We start from the raw sequence: 17,447 nt of genomic DNA on the forward strand, positions 1-17,447 counted from the left end.
GACTTATACTAATTGCTTTCATAAAATACAATACCTAAGTAAAGCTTATGGAATACATATGTGCGTGTCTTTGGAAGACTAGAATAAGTAATTCATTTAATTTTGGCAATTCAAGCTTCTAACACCTGCAATATCGACGAAGCCTCTTTGGAAAACGTCCAAATCGGAGTTTTCACGTATCCGTTCGACCAGGGCCTTTTCTTGAGCGAGTGGGTGCCAGGCTCCTAGAGTGCATGCGGTATCGGCGCGTGGAGCGTGATAATGACATCGCCGCGTGGCCCGAGTCGAAGGCACGTATTCAAACACGCGAACACGGTTGCACCGATGCATCGCAAACCATATTCCTGAAACGCAAGTATTTTATATAATTTTAATTAAAAAAATCATAATATTATAAGCACTAGTTGACTTATGTACAGCGTGATGGAAACAGACGGTAAAAGCTTGAATGGGATAAATTATAGTTTAGTTTTTGTCAATAGTTTCAGAAATGACAAATGACCTAATGATAAGATAGAAAAAGCGTTTTCAAAATTCTCATTCTTTTTCTGCTTATCAGCTGATAGACGTCACGAGGCCACCTCCAAATATCGCTACTATAACCGGTTTTACGCTGACTGCATAGAGACTTCTCGCCACCTTAACTATGTCATCGGTCCGCCTAGTAGGCCGGCCTAACCACGCCGTGTCTAATTGTGTAAGGTGTCAAATTCAGATTACGAAATATTAAATATCATTATTGTTTATATCTGTCCCTGCACTCTTTGTATTGCCAGAAGTTATGGGCCTATCGCATTTTAATACAGTTTCAGAATGATCACTTTATACAGACATGTTAGAAATAGGCATAAATACTTAAACCCTCTCCACTTTAAAGCTGTACCAGTTTAAAGCACTAACAAAATCAGCCTTTATATTCCTTTATATACTTTGCACTAACATACTCAAAGTATAAAAACAATACGTATATAAAACATTTGTTCAATAATCATCCATAAAGTAAGTTTTTTAATTATTTAGCTATTTTAGAAAAAGTATTAGAAATGGCAGTTTGTATTGCGAATATAACATGGGCTTTTACTTACTTATAATAGAACCCAAATCAAATTTTGTTTACGTCAAGTAAAACAAAATGACACCGTATGCTTTATTTTATACAGGATTACAAGTTTAGTATAACTGGACTATCTAAATGTACTAGCAGTGGTAGTCATACGCAGAAATGATAGTGGTTATGATACAATAATATATTTTTTTTAATAACATAAAACTAGAACAATTTTTTACCGATGAAACCTGAAGAAGGGGGATTTCTTTTTAGGCGATACGGTGACGAATCTTGAAGCAGAGTCCATAAGCTCCATAAAACTTTAGGATGAAGCAAATGTACGTCTGCTCCTGGCATTATTTCAAGTAATCTGCGAAATTTAAACACAAATATTATTCGAGGAAAAACAAACAAAACGTTCGACGGCAAATATTTCCTGAACATACCTTTTGTAAACAGGAAAAAGAGGAAAGTCTGAGTGATGAAACCATTCGTCTAAAGTCGCAGTATAGTTGGCAGGGTCCCATATTAATATTGAAACTTCTTTATACAATGGATCATTTAAGAAATTAAATTCTGGCTTTGTCACCACCTACAACCAAGTACATGAAATGTTATTTGTAAAAAGACTCAAAAAACTATTCATGTATATATATAGAGTTATTATAAATTTTTTTGTACAGAATGTTAAATCAAACACCCAAGTAATAATAACAATAAACGGTAATGTTTTAAACTATGTAGACTTTACGGCTTTCCTAGCTGTCACAATCGATTCTAAACTTCAATGTAGGCCTCACATAGACTCTCTTTTGATCAAGCTAAGTGTTACAGCTTATGACGTTAGACGTTATTCCAGATGAATTAATAGTGCCTCGCCTTGGCAAATAGCACATATGAATAGTCGTTGCCCATAAAGCTAAATTTTATACGTCCGTGAGATACATTAATTCATATATGTTCATTTTTGAAAGAGTAAAGTTAAAAAGCGTAATGGTATTCATTGAGTTATCGAGAAAGTCCGTGCTGCGGTATAAACTCCGCTGCTTCCTAAAACTGCTTATCAGAACAATGGAAATAACCTTCGCATATAATATCGTAAATCGTAAAACATTTTAAGTGTACAAAATTTTCTACAATGCCTGCAAACCAGACAACTATAAAAACTGCGAATAAATGCGCGGATAGTTTTATAGGTTTTAAACTGATGATAATAAGGATAAAAAAGAAATTAATGTCCTTATAAAAAATAATATACATAATTCGAAACATGGTACGTTAAGATTTGTAGTCATTTTATTTGAACATCTCAGAGTGCATAAAATTTATTGATATTTTCAATGGCACCAAAGTCTTAATGTTTTTTAATTAATTAGGTTGCCTGTCCTAGGTTGTGACGAAACCCGGATAGTAAAATAAAAAAATTGTCACATATGTGGTACATCATCCGATCATGCGAATTCGGCTTGACGTTGATTTATGGCAAGTACTATAGGAATACAAGGTTGATTCAAAATGCGCCTTTGGTTCTCTGATGTAGCACATGTCAACGAGAAAATGACTGAAAATAAAATATTTAACCATGGGCACAAGTTGGTATGAAAACGATAGTATTATTGTGAACCTGGTGAATATTTGTCAAATATTCATCGTTAGATTAATTGACGAAACTTTGCATCAGTGAAATACTTAATTTTACGCGAGTTATTCGAATCAACCCCCTGTGAAAAAAGGATCATCGTGCTTTCGCAGAATACCCGCTTGAAATACCATTTTAATATTAATGACACGTAAGTAAACAATACATATTATGTACGTGAGGTATTTTTTTTAATTCATTCTCACGGTATGGTGATGTAATCGAACTTTTCATTCCAATATACTAAAGTTAACACACAGTCTATATAAGTTTCAATATTCTATGAGAGTGATAAAAGTTAACTTGTATACTTGTAAAGTTTATTGAGAACTATTATCCTATTAAAACACAGGAATTATAAAAAATATTATTTTTATTACTCTTGTCAAGTTTCAACACTTACAACATAGGCCTCTGTATTGAAAAAAGATCGTGCCATAAATCAGGACAGATAGGTAGTCGCTGCTTTCTTTTAGGTTTTTGGTCCGAGAATACATTACTACCGAATACTAGACATTCATTTTATATGTTATATTGTTATAAACATTATTTAACCAAATTTAGCGATATACTTTGAAGAAAAAGTTTGCACTGTATTGCGTATTAACACATTTCCTACTTTGACAAAACGTTGAAGAATCCTTTGTAATAGACATCCTAAAAAGCCAGAAGCTAGATAGCAATCAATTAAGCAACAAAATAAATTTTAAAACATCACAAGCTTGACATTCAATGTTTAAATGAAAACTCAACAAAAATTCTACGACGCACCCAGGCCTGCTCTAGTATAGAGAATACGTGAGCATACATATGTACCAAGTACGAATTTGGGGATTGTGTTTAACCTTCGTTTTTTTATTTCTGAGATACAATTTCCTATTAAAGTTGTTTTTACGTGAGTTGTGACTCTAGAGAGTAATAACTCTCAAGTAGTAAAAACAACTGTGGTTTTGTTATTCACGCAAATTGTACAGCTGTTAGGGATCGAACCCCAACTAATAATCGTAAATCACAGTTTTCAACTAACATTACGTTTCTTATAAACTAAACTGACTATGGTGTGTAAATAAATGTAATTTATATGCAAAGAGATAAGATTCTGACAATTTTATTTGATATATCTTAATTACCTGGGAGTTTAAGATACGAAAAGTTGTCTTCGAACCCACGTCTTCCGTGTAATTGTCAGTGGGGGCGTTGTTGAATCTCAGTACCATATCATGAGAATCTGTGAACAACGCAAAAGGAATTTAAGATCACTTCTGTTGAATTTTTCTTAAAATATTAGTACTGCAGCGTCAAAATAAACAAAGCGTTATGATGGATGTTCTTGATGACTACAAATCTGTACTTTTCTAATTGTTATTCATTTTACACTGTGTAAACGGCGGATATAAATTCATACTGCAACGGCCTCAATCCAACTTTATCTCACTGTATTGCAAAAATATTTAATTATTAAAATTTTGTTAGTTATTGTCTGTTCTAAATTAATCAAAATAATTTTGAAAAAGGTCATCTTGCGCTTTAGATGAACTGAAATGTCAAACAGCACGCAGACCCAAGCGATGACGGAACAAATCTTGGTGTTTTAGACAAGTCACCAAAAAAAACCAGGAGACCGTGACACATGGAAACATGATCCTCATCTTTAAGACGTCAATCTAAAATTCAGTCTTGAAAATAAAGATGTACATGTATTCATTATGTACGTAAATGCATACAGAGGGATTGATTACAGATGTAAAACTTTAAAGGAGTGAATTTACAGCTTGTTCTAAATTAATGTGTGATATGGCCTATCCAAAAATTCAGATATAATAATTACGCCTAGTAGAAAAAAGCGTTTTCAAAATTTCGTTTTCAACGTATCAAAATTGACTAATGTACATGCAGATTTTGTACTGCTAAAAATTATTGGTCCGATGCATAACAATAAAAAAATTGAAGTGATTTCATAAATAATTAATATTTCAAAATGTCAATCACTTTATATAAAATGATTGGAAATAGGTGTAAAAGATTTAAAGCTTTTTACTGACAAATAAGCTATGATTTTACCCCTTTAAAGCTTTTTCACAAATAAACATTTACCATGTATAATCAGTATTATATCTTAAATAACATTCGCAATTTTTGTTTAAACCATAATAAAAATAGATGAGAAAATACATAAAGATACATAACATCCTTCCGGCCCTCGATAATTCATTGCTAAGGAGTCATTTATAATAACCCTCATATGTGGGCCGCGGCCGTGATCAGGAATGTGCCGGAACACTTGTAAATAAAACAAGAAATGGAAATTATTATTTATCTGCCAATTACCGGTAACTAGTCAATCATTAATGCAAATCTACTATGCTTTTAAAACACAGAATATAACTAGCAATATATATCATTATGTTACATAAAATTTGAAATTCTTATGTGTTACGCTCGGCAAATAAAAATTGCTTAATTTTAAGATGTCATTAAACGCGCAACGTTTCAAATAAAGAATTTGTTTAAAAAAAAATTTTTTTTCTTAATCGGTAGTTAACTTTTGTCAATGTTACTGGCACATATTTAAAAAAATTGTTTTGAGAATATAAATCTAAAACCAACTGCGATTTATTTTTATAATGTAAGTCTAACTTAATTTATGTATAATTCATAATATCATATATTAAAACTATGATCAAAAACAAAACCATCGAAGTAACGATGGTATATGGACGTCGAACAACTTGATCCTACCCGTATCAACGAGTGCTACAATATCGTGACGTAATCACATAGTCTTCATCGTCGCCACAACTGGACCTGGGCCTCCACCATAGATTCCTAAGAGGACAGTTTGAATGCGACCTGTAACCAGTAAGTGACTGGGTGGATAGTTTTTTTATGGCTTTCATTATCGGGGGCCTCTCGTTACCCTATGTTATTTTTGGGACAGGGATATATTTTACAATAGATTTTTCACAATCTTTCCTATTTTCACATTCTCTCTCTCTCTCTCTCTCTTATTCTCCACAATTTCTTTCTTTCTTTTTTCTTTCATCCTTCATATTTTCAATCATTCGAATAGCATTCATTTATATTACATTCACGCAACGCTACCGATCCTTCGCCACTTTTCTAGAAATTTTAATTATTTATGTTTCCAATTGACTATTTTCATTTTTATTTCCTTCTTTTTTTCTATTTTGTTTTATTTTATACAATACTATCATAACTTTCTCATTTTCTACATAACAATTTCTTCTCAATATTATAAATAAATCAATATATTACACTGTCTTCTCCTTACACAGTTTTGTTGCGCTTAATTACATCACTTATTATTTTAAAATAATACCGCAAGAAAGTGTGGTGGCTCTCTTCTACTTGCATTATGGGGTGGATAGTTGGGTCCTTCTGAAAATTCTTAGCACCCCTTGCTTTGCTAATGCCATAGCTGCTGCCGCCGCCATAAATAGCCTAGCTACCAGGTACTGTGAACCTTTTTTTTTCTATATTTGCTCAATATATGTGTCAATTTTCACCGCGCTTGGCATACATGCTCAGGAGATCTCCTGAACATATTACGACGGATGATGGATGAAAATGACTTATAATCAACTCTTACAGCACCCACAAGAAGGAGGGTCAGGACTACTCTATTCGCCAGTAATACCAAGGCTGATTGTAGTACGCATAGTGTACTACATATAGTAGTATAGTGTAGTTACATTATGTAGCCCTGTTTACAAACGGTTAACTAAAATTAACGAAAATTTACGAATCATAAACCTATCTATCTACATAAACTAGGTCCGAGTGTTAAATAGGGACATACTGAGAGATTCATGTCCCAGCAGTGACAATATTACATGGCAAATACAAATAAAAATTATTTTTTTCATAGCAAATACGAATTCTCTTAGTCAAGTTTTAATAAGATGATCAAAGAGTATAAATTATTTCAGCATTCTAGACACACATATGTTATCCTCGTCTTAACATTGATTTGAGTTTTATCTTGTTTAACTTGAAATGGGCCTTTCAAATTTTAACACTCACGTCACTGATTAATAATCAAAGAGTCTTTGTCAAAAGTTACCAAACCTTGAAAACTATAACTTATAACATTTTCCGCTCCACTTGAACAAATTTTGAAATATCGGTCGAAGAAATAGGAGAAATCTTTGCTATTGATTGTGGTCGCAAACCTAATATGTTAAGAAATATAAAACCGTAATTGAATATCAAACGAAATACGTTAAAGAAATGAATACACCACGAAATCGATTAGAATATCAATAGAAGTTTCTTGAATACCAAAAACTTCTCGTTTTTCAATAAAAAAAAAACTGTCGTTTATTATTGACTTAGTTATAAATTTCTCATACTTTTTTACAAGGGCAACTTTTTGAGAGAAGCAGTTATAGGAGTAAATTAATAAAACTCTGAATTTAGTTCTTGAAACGAATCGCCCTCATCTCTCTGTAGCCTCCAATCCGCCTAAACTGTAATAACTAATGCAAAAAATGACTTTCGGTAACAAAAAGGTATTTCATCATCATCATTTCAGTCGAAGGACGTCCTCTCCTATATAGAGGCCTCTTCCATACGACCGGCTCAGATCCAGCATCTTCCAAAGACCTGTGCTGTTCTTGTCAATCCATGGTCTCCAATCCATAACACCCATCAATCATCAGTTTCACGCGCTTTGTGGCCCGTCTATTGCCACTTCAACTTTCTTATCCGCTGGCCTATGTCGTCTACATTTGTTCGTCTACGGATCGCCCCATTCCTGATTCAATCTCGTTGAAAATTTCCAAGCATGTCCCTCAAACGTTGCTAATAATTTGTAAAAATATTTTTAGTTACATATTGTATTTACATGTGTGAGAGTTAAAGAATTGACCATGAAAATTCTACATAACAAAATCGAAAATAAAACTGTTCAATAATGTATGTGCATTAACATCGAGTGCAGACACGCTTCTTCTATTGTTTGTATTCAGCTACAGCGTGTTGCGAAATTAACATGTCATTTTTATTACGAAATCGATTCCGTTGCCTTGATAAATAACTAGATAATACCACCGTTAACTAGATACTCGTTATTCCATTGTCACAATTATAAAATTCATTGTTTTAAAAATATTTACGTTCACTCGTATCTTAGGTAGAAAGTACTAATTTGTTACCGAAACATAAAAAAATCAAACACCATTATGTTAACAGCACATTTGCTTTTATTAGCCATAAATTCCACGTAAAAGCTGAGTATATCTGTAAGAATTTTTTTTTAAAAAATATTTATAAACGATAAATAACGATAAAGATTCAAATATTATTAGTTATCGCATCTAATAATCATATCCAGATAAAAAACTCTTTACACAAAAGTCATCTATAATTATGTATTAGGTTATTCATTTAAACAATTAATAATACAATAAAATACAATAACATCTAGCCTGGCTATCCCAAGCCCGCTTCGCAAACTTAATGAACACCTTGAATTTCGTAATATCTAGCTGAACTCTACTCGGTCTTAGTTCCAGATATACTTTGTGATATCAGTGAATAGGTGGAAAGCTGAAAACTGTTACATATACATATGGAGAAATCGTTACAATACACACATTAAATTATGTATATAATTTGATAGAATAAGTGTTTTACGTATGAGTACATTTAAAATGAATTTCAAATGTTATTTATTATGAACCAGTCTTCAATTTTTTAATCATTGAATAGTTATTGTGACCGAGTAATATATATAATAATTAAAGAAATGTCTAATACTATCTATAACACTAATCTATAACACTTAATTTAAATTAGCGTTATATGTACCACGAATTAAATGAAAGTGCAGAGAAAAATCAATATAAAATACTATTCTATGGAGACATAATACTTCCTCAAACGAGCTGACTTAATCTTAAAACATGCCTAGACTACGATTACAGTAAATGTTGTATTTTCATGATATTGTATGCAGAGACAGTCTTAAGCGCAGTTGATTTAATGCGTGCTTTGTACAACAATAATCAAAATATTATTCAAATACGGTCATCATTAGTATATTCAATGCGTATATTAATCTAACCTACTTGCATAACCATTGCACGTGTTAATGGTAAACAAGCAAGGAAATTTCGTTCCGCACTAGTTTAAAATATTTATATAAAATGCGCAGTTGCGCAGAACTGTAGGACGGTTCAGAAGTCGCAAATACAATGGTCCATGCGCATGAATTATGCAGACCCATTGCACGTGCGGGTTGATGACACGGCTCGCCACTACGATGTAAACAATGCACGAACGACGCCCTCTCATCATCTCACATTCAATTAGCGCTACAGCTTAATGAGACTACTAAATGTTAGTAGGTATACTGTCGAATACAACTGTGATTTCTTTGTTATTGGCAAATGTTATTTGCCCTTTGGCATTTATATCTCTACGAAACGTGATACGACATGGTGCTGAGGGAGCTTGACTTACATCTTTTTACATTAATAAAGCTCAAGGACTACTTGGACATATTTATTAACATTAGATATTGCTCGGGATGTAGAGCCACCAAGCTTTTAAGGCGGAGAAGGCTTCAAGTGATTCGAGTAGAGTCCTTTCTTCTAGCCACAAGACACAAAAAAAACATTTTGTTTCATTTTCGCGATTTACTATCGGATTCCACATTAAATTAAAATGAGCACAATGTACGTATAAATTATAAAGTTATGTAAAGTATATATGTAAAGTTTTATAGTTAATTTCTAATTTTAAAAGGATTAAAAAATGATATTTGCTTCATAATTTGACCTTTCGGGAAATAAAATTGTAATTTATTTCAAGTTTACAGAAGCGCCCGCTATTTGATTTTTAAATAATAAAACTAAAATAAAAAGCTGTTCAAGCGTCAATTTAAAAGGAAATATATGACTTACACTTGGCTATAGTTTGTCATTTACTCGCTCAATAAGGAAAAATAAAGTGAAATATATAAATATTTACATGTATTGATAACATTAATAGGAAGAAGTTTAAAAATAATCTACAAATTGCAAAAAAAGTTGCCACTGACAAGTCACTAAGTGACATCCTGCCAATTGTCTGTTACACGTCTAGGCCATAAACTTATCACATTTTCGAGAAAGGACAAAGACACAACTTGCGGTTAACACATGACTAATTCTTTATAATAATATGATTTGTGTAATGAATCACGCGATGCAATTTCACACAACTAAGGAAGCAAACACATATGTTAGTGAGTGTAAAAATAAAGATGGCTGTCGTAAATGTTCTCTAGTCATAGATATGAGAAAACACACTACAATAACGTAATATTTTTCTGTTTGTTTTTTGTAAATACCAAAAATAGATGCTGTTAAACAACCTCAATATAAAAGAGAGAAGTGTTAATGGGTTCTGCTATATTTTTAAAGCTAAAAAGCCGTCAGTTTAACTACAAAAATCACAACCGATCTACTCCAATATAAAAAAAATACCGCTTATCTATTACATTAAACTTATGAAATAAAACAATGTGTTTGTTACCTACAATGCTTCGATATAGTTAGTGCGAACTTTATGAGTCTATGTCTGTTTATAGATTCTTTTAAGAATGTATATCTTACGATCTTAAATATGTGTTGATGCAAATAGCTTTCCGATAAGAATTTTTACTAAGTACTAGTTGGATTTTCCGATGCGAACGCGAAGGTTTTATAGAGCGTTCGTAGTCCGGCGTCGGGCGTCGGGCGCCAGTGTTTGTTTTCAACGGCCGCCGCATCAGCATATCGGCTCGTCTCGCATATCTCGAGTTAGATTGTTGTTCGATCATGAATAAATCAACACCAAACATCGATTTGTACGAGCTTATTAGAATTATCTCTAAAAGCAAAGTTATCACGTTCCTATTCACCATTCTACATTATTGTATCCGTTATTAACATGGAATAAGAATTACTTAACATTTTTAATAACAAAAATTGGTGATCTTCATTTCAATACTTTTTCGTGAAACTTATACACTTTTTTTTTAGAAACCTATTAATATAAATATAATATCATTTGATGATTCGAACTTACCCCATTGATATTAATTTATTAATAAATAAAAAAAATTGACGCATATTTTGCTTTTACTAAACATATTTGGTACACTTGCTCTAGAAAATGACAAAAAAAATCAATCGTGGAATTTCAGAGAATTTATTTTTGCATTTAGTTGTCCACAGTGACATGTTATTTACTATAAAGTTCCATAACAAGCAGAGTGGTTACTGATACGAAATCAATACATGCCATTTATACTATTACATTAATATTATGAATTCGTTATTTTAAAATACTATTTAAATATCAAGTACAACTTTAGCACCAATTTTTCGTATAAAACGCTGTAACCTACTAAAGAAAAGACTACGAGAAATATCTTAAAATATTTCTAGAGATTCCATTTTCGTAGAATTTAGGTTATTAATATTGTGAACATAATATAATGGGTACATCATGTATAATAGATTGAGAAGATCAGAACGAAAGACCGACGTAGGTCAAAGGATTGACAAGTTGAAGTGAAGTGGGCTGACCACATAGGGCAAAGAACAGAAGGATGCTAGGCGTTAAAGTTCCAGAGTAGTGAACCCCACAAGGCGTCACAACAAGTAAACCGTGTAGATTATTCGGTATGTTCAATATTTCAATTAGGAGAAATAAATAAACTTTCCAAGCTGAGGTTCACGGTGGAGCCCTCGAACTCAATTAATGTAAACAGGTCGAGGCCAAGCTGTTTGCCACCTCAAGTTCAGGCTGTAAATACCAACGAACAAAGATCATTTGTTAATAAAACATGAAACTAATCATAGTGAAACTTCTAACATATATGTATATATATACATATACATATATTTATACACATATATATATATACATTTATGTATATATATACACATATATATATATATGTATATATAATGAAATTTATTTATATTTTAATATAAGCAAACTATGATCATTGCAATGTTTTCAAGATCATAAAGTGGCATTATGTAGACGCGGTAACGACATCGATCTTGCAGTTGTTTGTTTCCCTTCAGATAAATAATAGTGAGGTTCTATTAAAGTAAAATTGAAAGGTGGGAATGTCAGTAATCGTATGTGGATCCAGGCATTTATAGATTTTTTGTTGCATTTCAAAGCGTATGCGGGGAGAAGAGAAACAGTTTTAGTATTCACGTCGGGTACAAATATAGCACGGGAATATTCTTTGTAGATATGATAATAAGCTGATTGTTGTATTAAAGTTCGAATAGTAGTGTTGGCGGGTGATCGACCGTGTATTGTGCAGCTATCGAATCGGATCTTTTTCTTTGTGGACACATTGTCATGCGCGGAGGGCTTCCTTCGTCGAACGTCCCAAATCGTATGCGAATTACGTGAATTACTATTGTTCACGGGGCTTTACTGATTACTCACAGACACAAATCAAAGGTGTAGACAACTAGGTACCGACACAAAGTGCCGACTATTTATTATCGACTGAAGGAAAAGTGTACGTACAACGCGTGTTGCATTCCAACCTGAAATTTGCAGAATTTGGTTTGCGAAGGATGATTAATATTGGCATTATATTTTGCATTATTCTTTTTATTTGATGCTAAAGATAAAACACAATACTTGAAAATAATATATGATATACATATAATTCGAATTCTGAAAACGATTGTATCTAATTTAATGTTATAAATGCATTAATTCTTCCAACAAGGTTCGTTTAGCTCACACACTAACAACAGCTTGTTTAAATAAGGTCAAGGTTCTAGCCCATACATCACAGTAATATCTTGGACAGGGAGATTTATGTCTTTGAAGGAGTCAATTTGTAGTAAATGGGGTGTTCTTCTATTTCGGGATACCTTGTGAGTTCTGAAAATTCTACGATCCCGATGTTTAACTCGGTTTGAAGGGACATCTAGGGCAATATTTCGGTCATTGTTGTGGGAAGCTTTCTGTTGTAGTGCGTAGTTAAAATATTCGCACACCTATCGAACACAGAACTTCAAAGTGTGATCGGTCAGGAGGGAAGGCACACATATAGTGGTTAGTCGTTGCCATTCATAACTAGCCAGCAGTCTGCATTCTTTCGCATCTTTCAACGTTCTTCTAAATTTATTTCCAGGAGTCTTATCAATATCAGAATACCATGTGCCTCAGGATCAGTAAAATAAAATATATATTGTTCCACACGGGCGTTTTATGTTCATCATCTAGTATAAATTAATTCAGTATAATATATACCGTTATACGACATAACATTATAAGAAGACAAAAACTGTTGCATGACACTAGTAGAACTTTTTCTATTTTTAATTTGGATCAGTTAACCGACTTTTTTTAACACTCTCACGTGTCAGCAACGCGCTCGTTTTGGGTTATTGCCCTGAACAAAATAAGAATAGTTAAAATTAGTAACTAGAAAGCATTTAGGACACTAACTGTAAAAATAATATCGTATACATCATGAAAGTCGCGATATGGCTCTTATAATTGAGTAAGTAAATCTCGTTCGAATTCAAAATATCTTCATTCGAGTAGGAATTTACATGAGCTTTTGAATCGTCGATTATTTACCATTATATGTAATAAGCTTCTGCCGGCTCGGAACGCGGATCTGTACAGAAGAGCCGGTCAAAAAGTTAACAGTTGCGTTTAAATGAATTTTAACAATTTTTCAAGTCAATAAACCAAGCTTCACATATTAATTTAAGGGCATACTTTTAATTTTATATTAGAAACTAGGAAACGGAAGGCCTAAGACAGATTTATTATTCAAAATCAATTTCAAAACAATGTTTTTAGGTGGAAAACATTTTATACGCAGTAGCATTTGTTTTTACAACGCAGGATCGTAGACGGTAAGAGAGAAGAAAAATCCTGCTTGTAATTGGGACGCTGGAGAAGAATGTAAACTTACGCTAATCGTATGTCTCTATTCTCCAAGATCACAAGATCAAGCTAATAATCAGGGCAATCGCTTACCCTTAAATTTTAAAACACATAAATTAGCGAAAATCGAGGAGGGAGAAATGAGGCGACTATGGTTTACTAGTCTTAAAGTAATAAGCACAGTTAAAATAATACACAATCCATCTATGGTTTAGTAAACATTTTTATTATGGACAAATACTGTTTGCTTGTTGTCAATTACAACTTCCAGTAGCATTGCGCGAAAGGCGATTATACTAAACCTTTTTACAACTTTTCAAAGGCACTGGACCATATATTCTATTAAAGTTTATAATTAAGGGCATAACGAACAAATTTTCCTTTTTTTAACTTATACTATCTTTTTACAAAATGATAAATGTTTTATGCAGGGTGCTATATTTAAAAATATTTATGTATGACGTTGTTGACAACACTATCTGCTATATGCGCTTTTTAGAGATTTCGATACTCTACCTAGTCTTCGAATTTTCCGTATAAAAAGTTATATTTTATTTATAAATATTTATGACTCTAAGCACCATAGAATAAACACAGCTAAAGTTAATTAAAACAATATGTTATGAACAACATGATTATTTTAAAATTTAGGAGAACGTTTCTATTTCATTTTTTTGTATTGAAGCCTCCTAGTTATACCCTTTGTAGCAGATATTAATATGATAGGTAAATAAATGATCGCATTAATTATTATAAACACAATTACAAGTAATGATGCTCACCTATAAAATCGCCTAAATGAGATCCCAACAATGAGCCTGCACTAGTTACAACGGCGCATGTATTGAAAGTGCGATGTCCTAGCAGGGGCTCGGTAGGAATGGGATAGTTTAGACGCTTGAAGGGTTCATCATTTGCAGTCACCGTTTTCACTGAAATGCCGCTCAAAGCACATTCGATATCCCTCTTTGTCGTTTCCTTCCACTGCCCCCTTTCATACTGCACGTCGTAAGTATTTTGTGAGTTTAACCCCGATGTAAAAACTTTACTATCGCTCATCAAAACCCGGTGAAATTCTTTCAATAGTAATGTTTTAAATTCCGCTGTCCGTATTTCACAATCCGTCGTCAAATAATCGTTGCACGCATATTTATCGCTATCAAACTCTAATATCGGTTTGTGTATGTTTGGAAACCGGGGACTTCCATTGCTCTTTCTTACTATATTTGTCGAAGGCCGGGCCTGTGTTCCAGGAGACTGATACAGTTTACCACTATTTTTCATAGACACGACAGATCTTTTATTCATGTGCCCACTTTGGTCTTTACTAATTGATTTAGTGTATACAGAGTTTGTATTGTATTTTTCAGAATAAAAATTCTCCTGATATGTTATATCCTGACCATTATTGACACGCTGCGGACTGACCGGTGTTTTGTTGAACAGCCTTTGTCTTTCAATATTCATCCAATACTGTGACCATATCAAGTACAAATAACCACACATACCGAAACAGAGAAGGTTTATAAAAACCCACACAGACATTGCTGCTGCTTTCATTATTACTTAATCCCTATTGAGCATTGATTTTTTGTAAAATCACTTTAAAATAGTCAACTTTCAATCGCTTAAACAAAATCATTTAATTTGTATAATGATTGTCTTATTACTTGTATAAAGATTATAAGTCACAACCATGACTAAAATAAACAAAGCTTCTTGGGCAGTTCACGACTGTTAAGGGTGGAGTAAAATCAGCTGGTCGGGCTTACAATGCGCATGCGAATAGATAAGAACACAGACTTGATACAGAGTATTCAATATTTGATTACAAAAAATTAAATTAAGTTCAAATTTTCAGACACAAATGATTCATTTTAATACAAATTTCAGTCAAGATTTAAATGACTTGCGAAAAGTTTAAAGAAAACTAGCGTTACATACAAAATCAACAAAACTATTGATTATCAGATTAACTGCTACACCTTAAGATCGATATTCTTTGTAAGTCTTTTAAAGTGTTAATTATTCTTGTCTGTTTTAAACATAAGGTGCGCGATGTCGATCCCAGAAATAGGTAAAATACGATAGAAAAAATGCATTCATTGTAATTTTACTGAATAATAGTCACCGTTAGGAATTACGTAGTATTTTTTGTATTTACTTTTATAGTATACTTAAGAGGCCTTAGTGTAATTTCTCTCACGAAGCTACGACGAGTAATTTCAGATTCGGACAAATTAAAACTCCGCCATGTTCGTTCTCCATCGATGTTAGACCGGACCTTAGGTACGCATCCTAATTCAGTGAAAATAAATCTTTCATCGAAGTGACCATATAGATTCTTCTTTTTTTAGTCGACAGACGCGAATTGGCAAGGCATAGGCTTCCACGATGAACGGTCTAGCAGTTCCCGCATCCAGAGACTTTGCGCCACCTTAATGTCGCCGGTTCACTTAGTGAAGGTCTGCTGGATTAGCTAAATGAAAATCAATGTCAAGAACAAAAACAAGGTGCTACAACTTTAAAATTTCTGATTATATACTTCATACCTACAATTGGCATATATTAACATTTAAATCATTAAATTAACTTGCTTATACTATCATTGAAGATTTTTTTTATATGTAAAAGTTTATAACGCCAAAAATTTTATACTTACTTATTTTACATAAAGAGAAACATTTATTTACTGAAGATCCACAGTCAGCGAGTAAAAACTGCGATACTTTAGAATATAATGTGTTCAAACAAAACCAGACGGAAAAAAAAACTTTATACAGTATAATCTTTTATTTGAATTCTATATTTTAAGCAAGTGAAAAATTTATCAGTGTTGATTAGTTAAACATTTGTTTATTAAGTTTACTACAGTGATATTATTCGAGTATTATTTTTTAACCTTATCATTTTAAGTTTCAGACGTATTTTAAATATAAAATGGATATACATATTTTGTTTAAAATATCATTTTTATTGATAATGTACTTTATTTTATCTGGATAAAAGTTTAATACAAAAGGTTCGAGCGTATTTATGAAAAACTATATATAGTAAACTCTTATATCTAAATAACTAATTATTAGAATGACTAGATTGTATTACATTTATGTTATGATAAATATAGTTCTAATAAAACAACCATTTTTTAGGAATATAATTTTTCAGGTGTATGTTCATTTTAAAATATTTAAAATGTTTATCGAAATCATATTTTAAATACATGTGCATTTTTCTATTTATCACATACATTAACAAATTATACCTTTTATCTCCTAAGCCAGCCATCGCCTGTCGTCAATATATTAAAATTGGTGGCAGGTATAAATATTTTATTTTGAAATACAGGTTCCTAAGTTTTTTATTACAAGACATAATATAATATACTCTAAATTTCTAAATATTGCGCGTATTCAATTATCTAATTGTCATTTTTTTAATTAACTATCAGGCTTCATATCAATATTGATACCACAATATTACTATATATCAAATAATAAAGACTTATGAAAAGCAAAGAACTTTTAAAATTAGTAATATATCTGTTAAAAATATAAATAAAACAGCACTAAGTTTTCATCCTAGAGAATAAAATTTTACATTATCTAAGATTAAAGGAATCAACTGAAATAAATGTAAAAAATAACTAAATTTGGTGATCATTTCTAAAATCTGTAATGAATATGTTTAGTGTATAATTTTTGTTACACCTGTACTCAAATTTTACATATTTCAGTATACAATCCTATTAATTCCTATTTTGCAATCATTTGTTTTTTTTTTTTATTTTCACCCATATAGATTTAATTGTGCATACTCAATGTC

General features: G+C 32.1%; 1 protein-coding gene across 1 annotated transcript; it reads right to left on the minus strand.

Annotated features, from left to right (window-relative positions):
- Positions 1–96: 96 nt before the first annotated feature.
- SiaT (Sialyltransferase) lies at positions 97–15,182 on the minus strand. The gene is made up of 5 exons (XM_068772989.1): positions 14,405–15,182; positions 3,818–3,915; positions 1,495–1,640; positions 1,288–1,418; positions 97–344 (listed from the first exon to the last, which is right to left on the minus strand). Exons 1-5 carry the CDS (start codon positions 15,180–15,182, stop codon positions 97–99), a joined length of 1,401 nt encoding a protein of 466 aa, XP_068629090.1.
- Positions 15,183–17,447: the final 2,265 nt, after the last annotated feature.

The sequence above is a fragment of the Battus philenor genome, unplaced genomic scaffold (genome assembly GCF_028537555.1).
Source record: "Battus philenor isolate CCGP_79_NKW_IND1 unplaced genomic scaffold, ilBatPhil1.0.hap1 SCAF_5, whole genome shotgun sequence".
NCBI classification, from domain to species: domain Eukaryota; kingdom Metazoa; phylum Arthropoda; class Insecta; order Lepidoptera; family Papilionidae; genus Battus; species Battus philenor.

What these genes read in the sequence shown, in the direction of transcription:
- SiaT (XM_068772989.1), bottom strand. Translation starts at nt 15,182, where the DNA reads ATGAAAGCAGCAGCAATGTCTGTGTGGGTTTTTATAAACCTTCTCTGT. An exon ending in TCATTTAGGCGATTTTATAG is followed by an intron (nt 3,916 to 14,404) that starts GTGAGCATCATT and finishes CGTTGTTCACAG; the next exon opens with ATTCTCATGATATGGTACTG. An exon ending in CCCTTCTTCAGGTTTCATCG is followed by an intron (nt 345 to 1,287) that starts GTAAAAAATTGT and finishes CTTGCGTTTCAG; the next exon opens with GAATATGGTTTGCGATGCAT.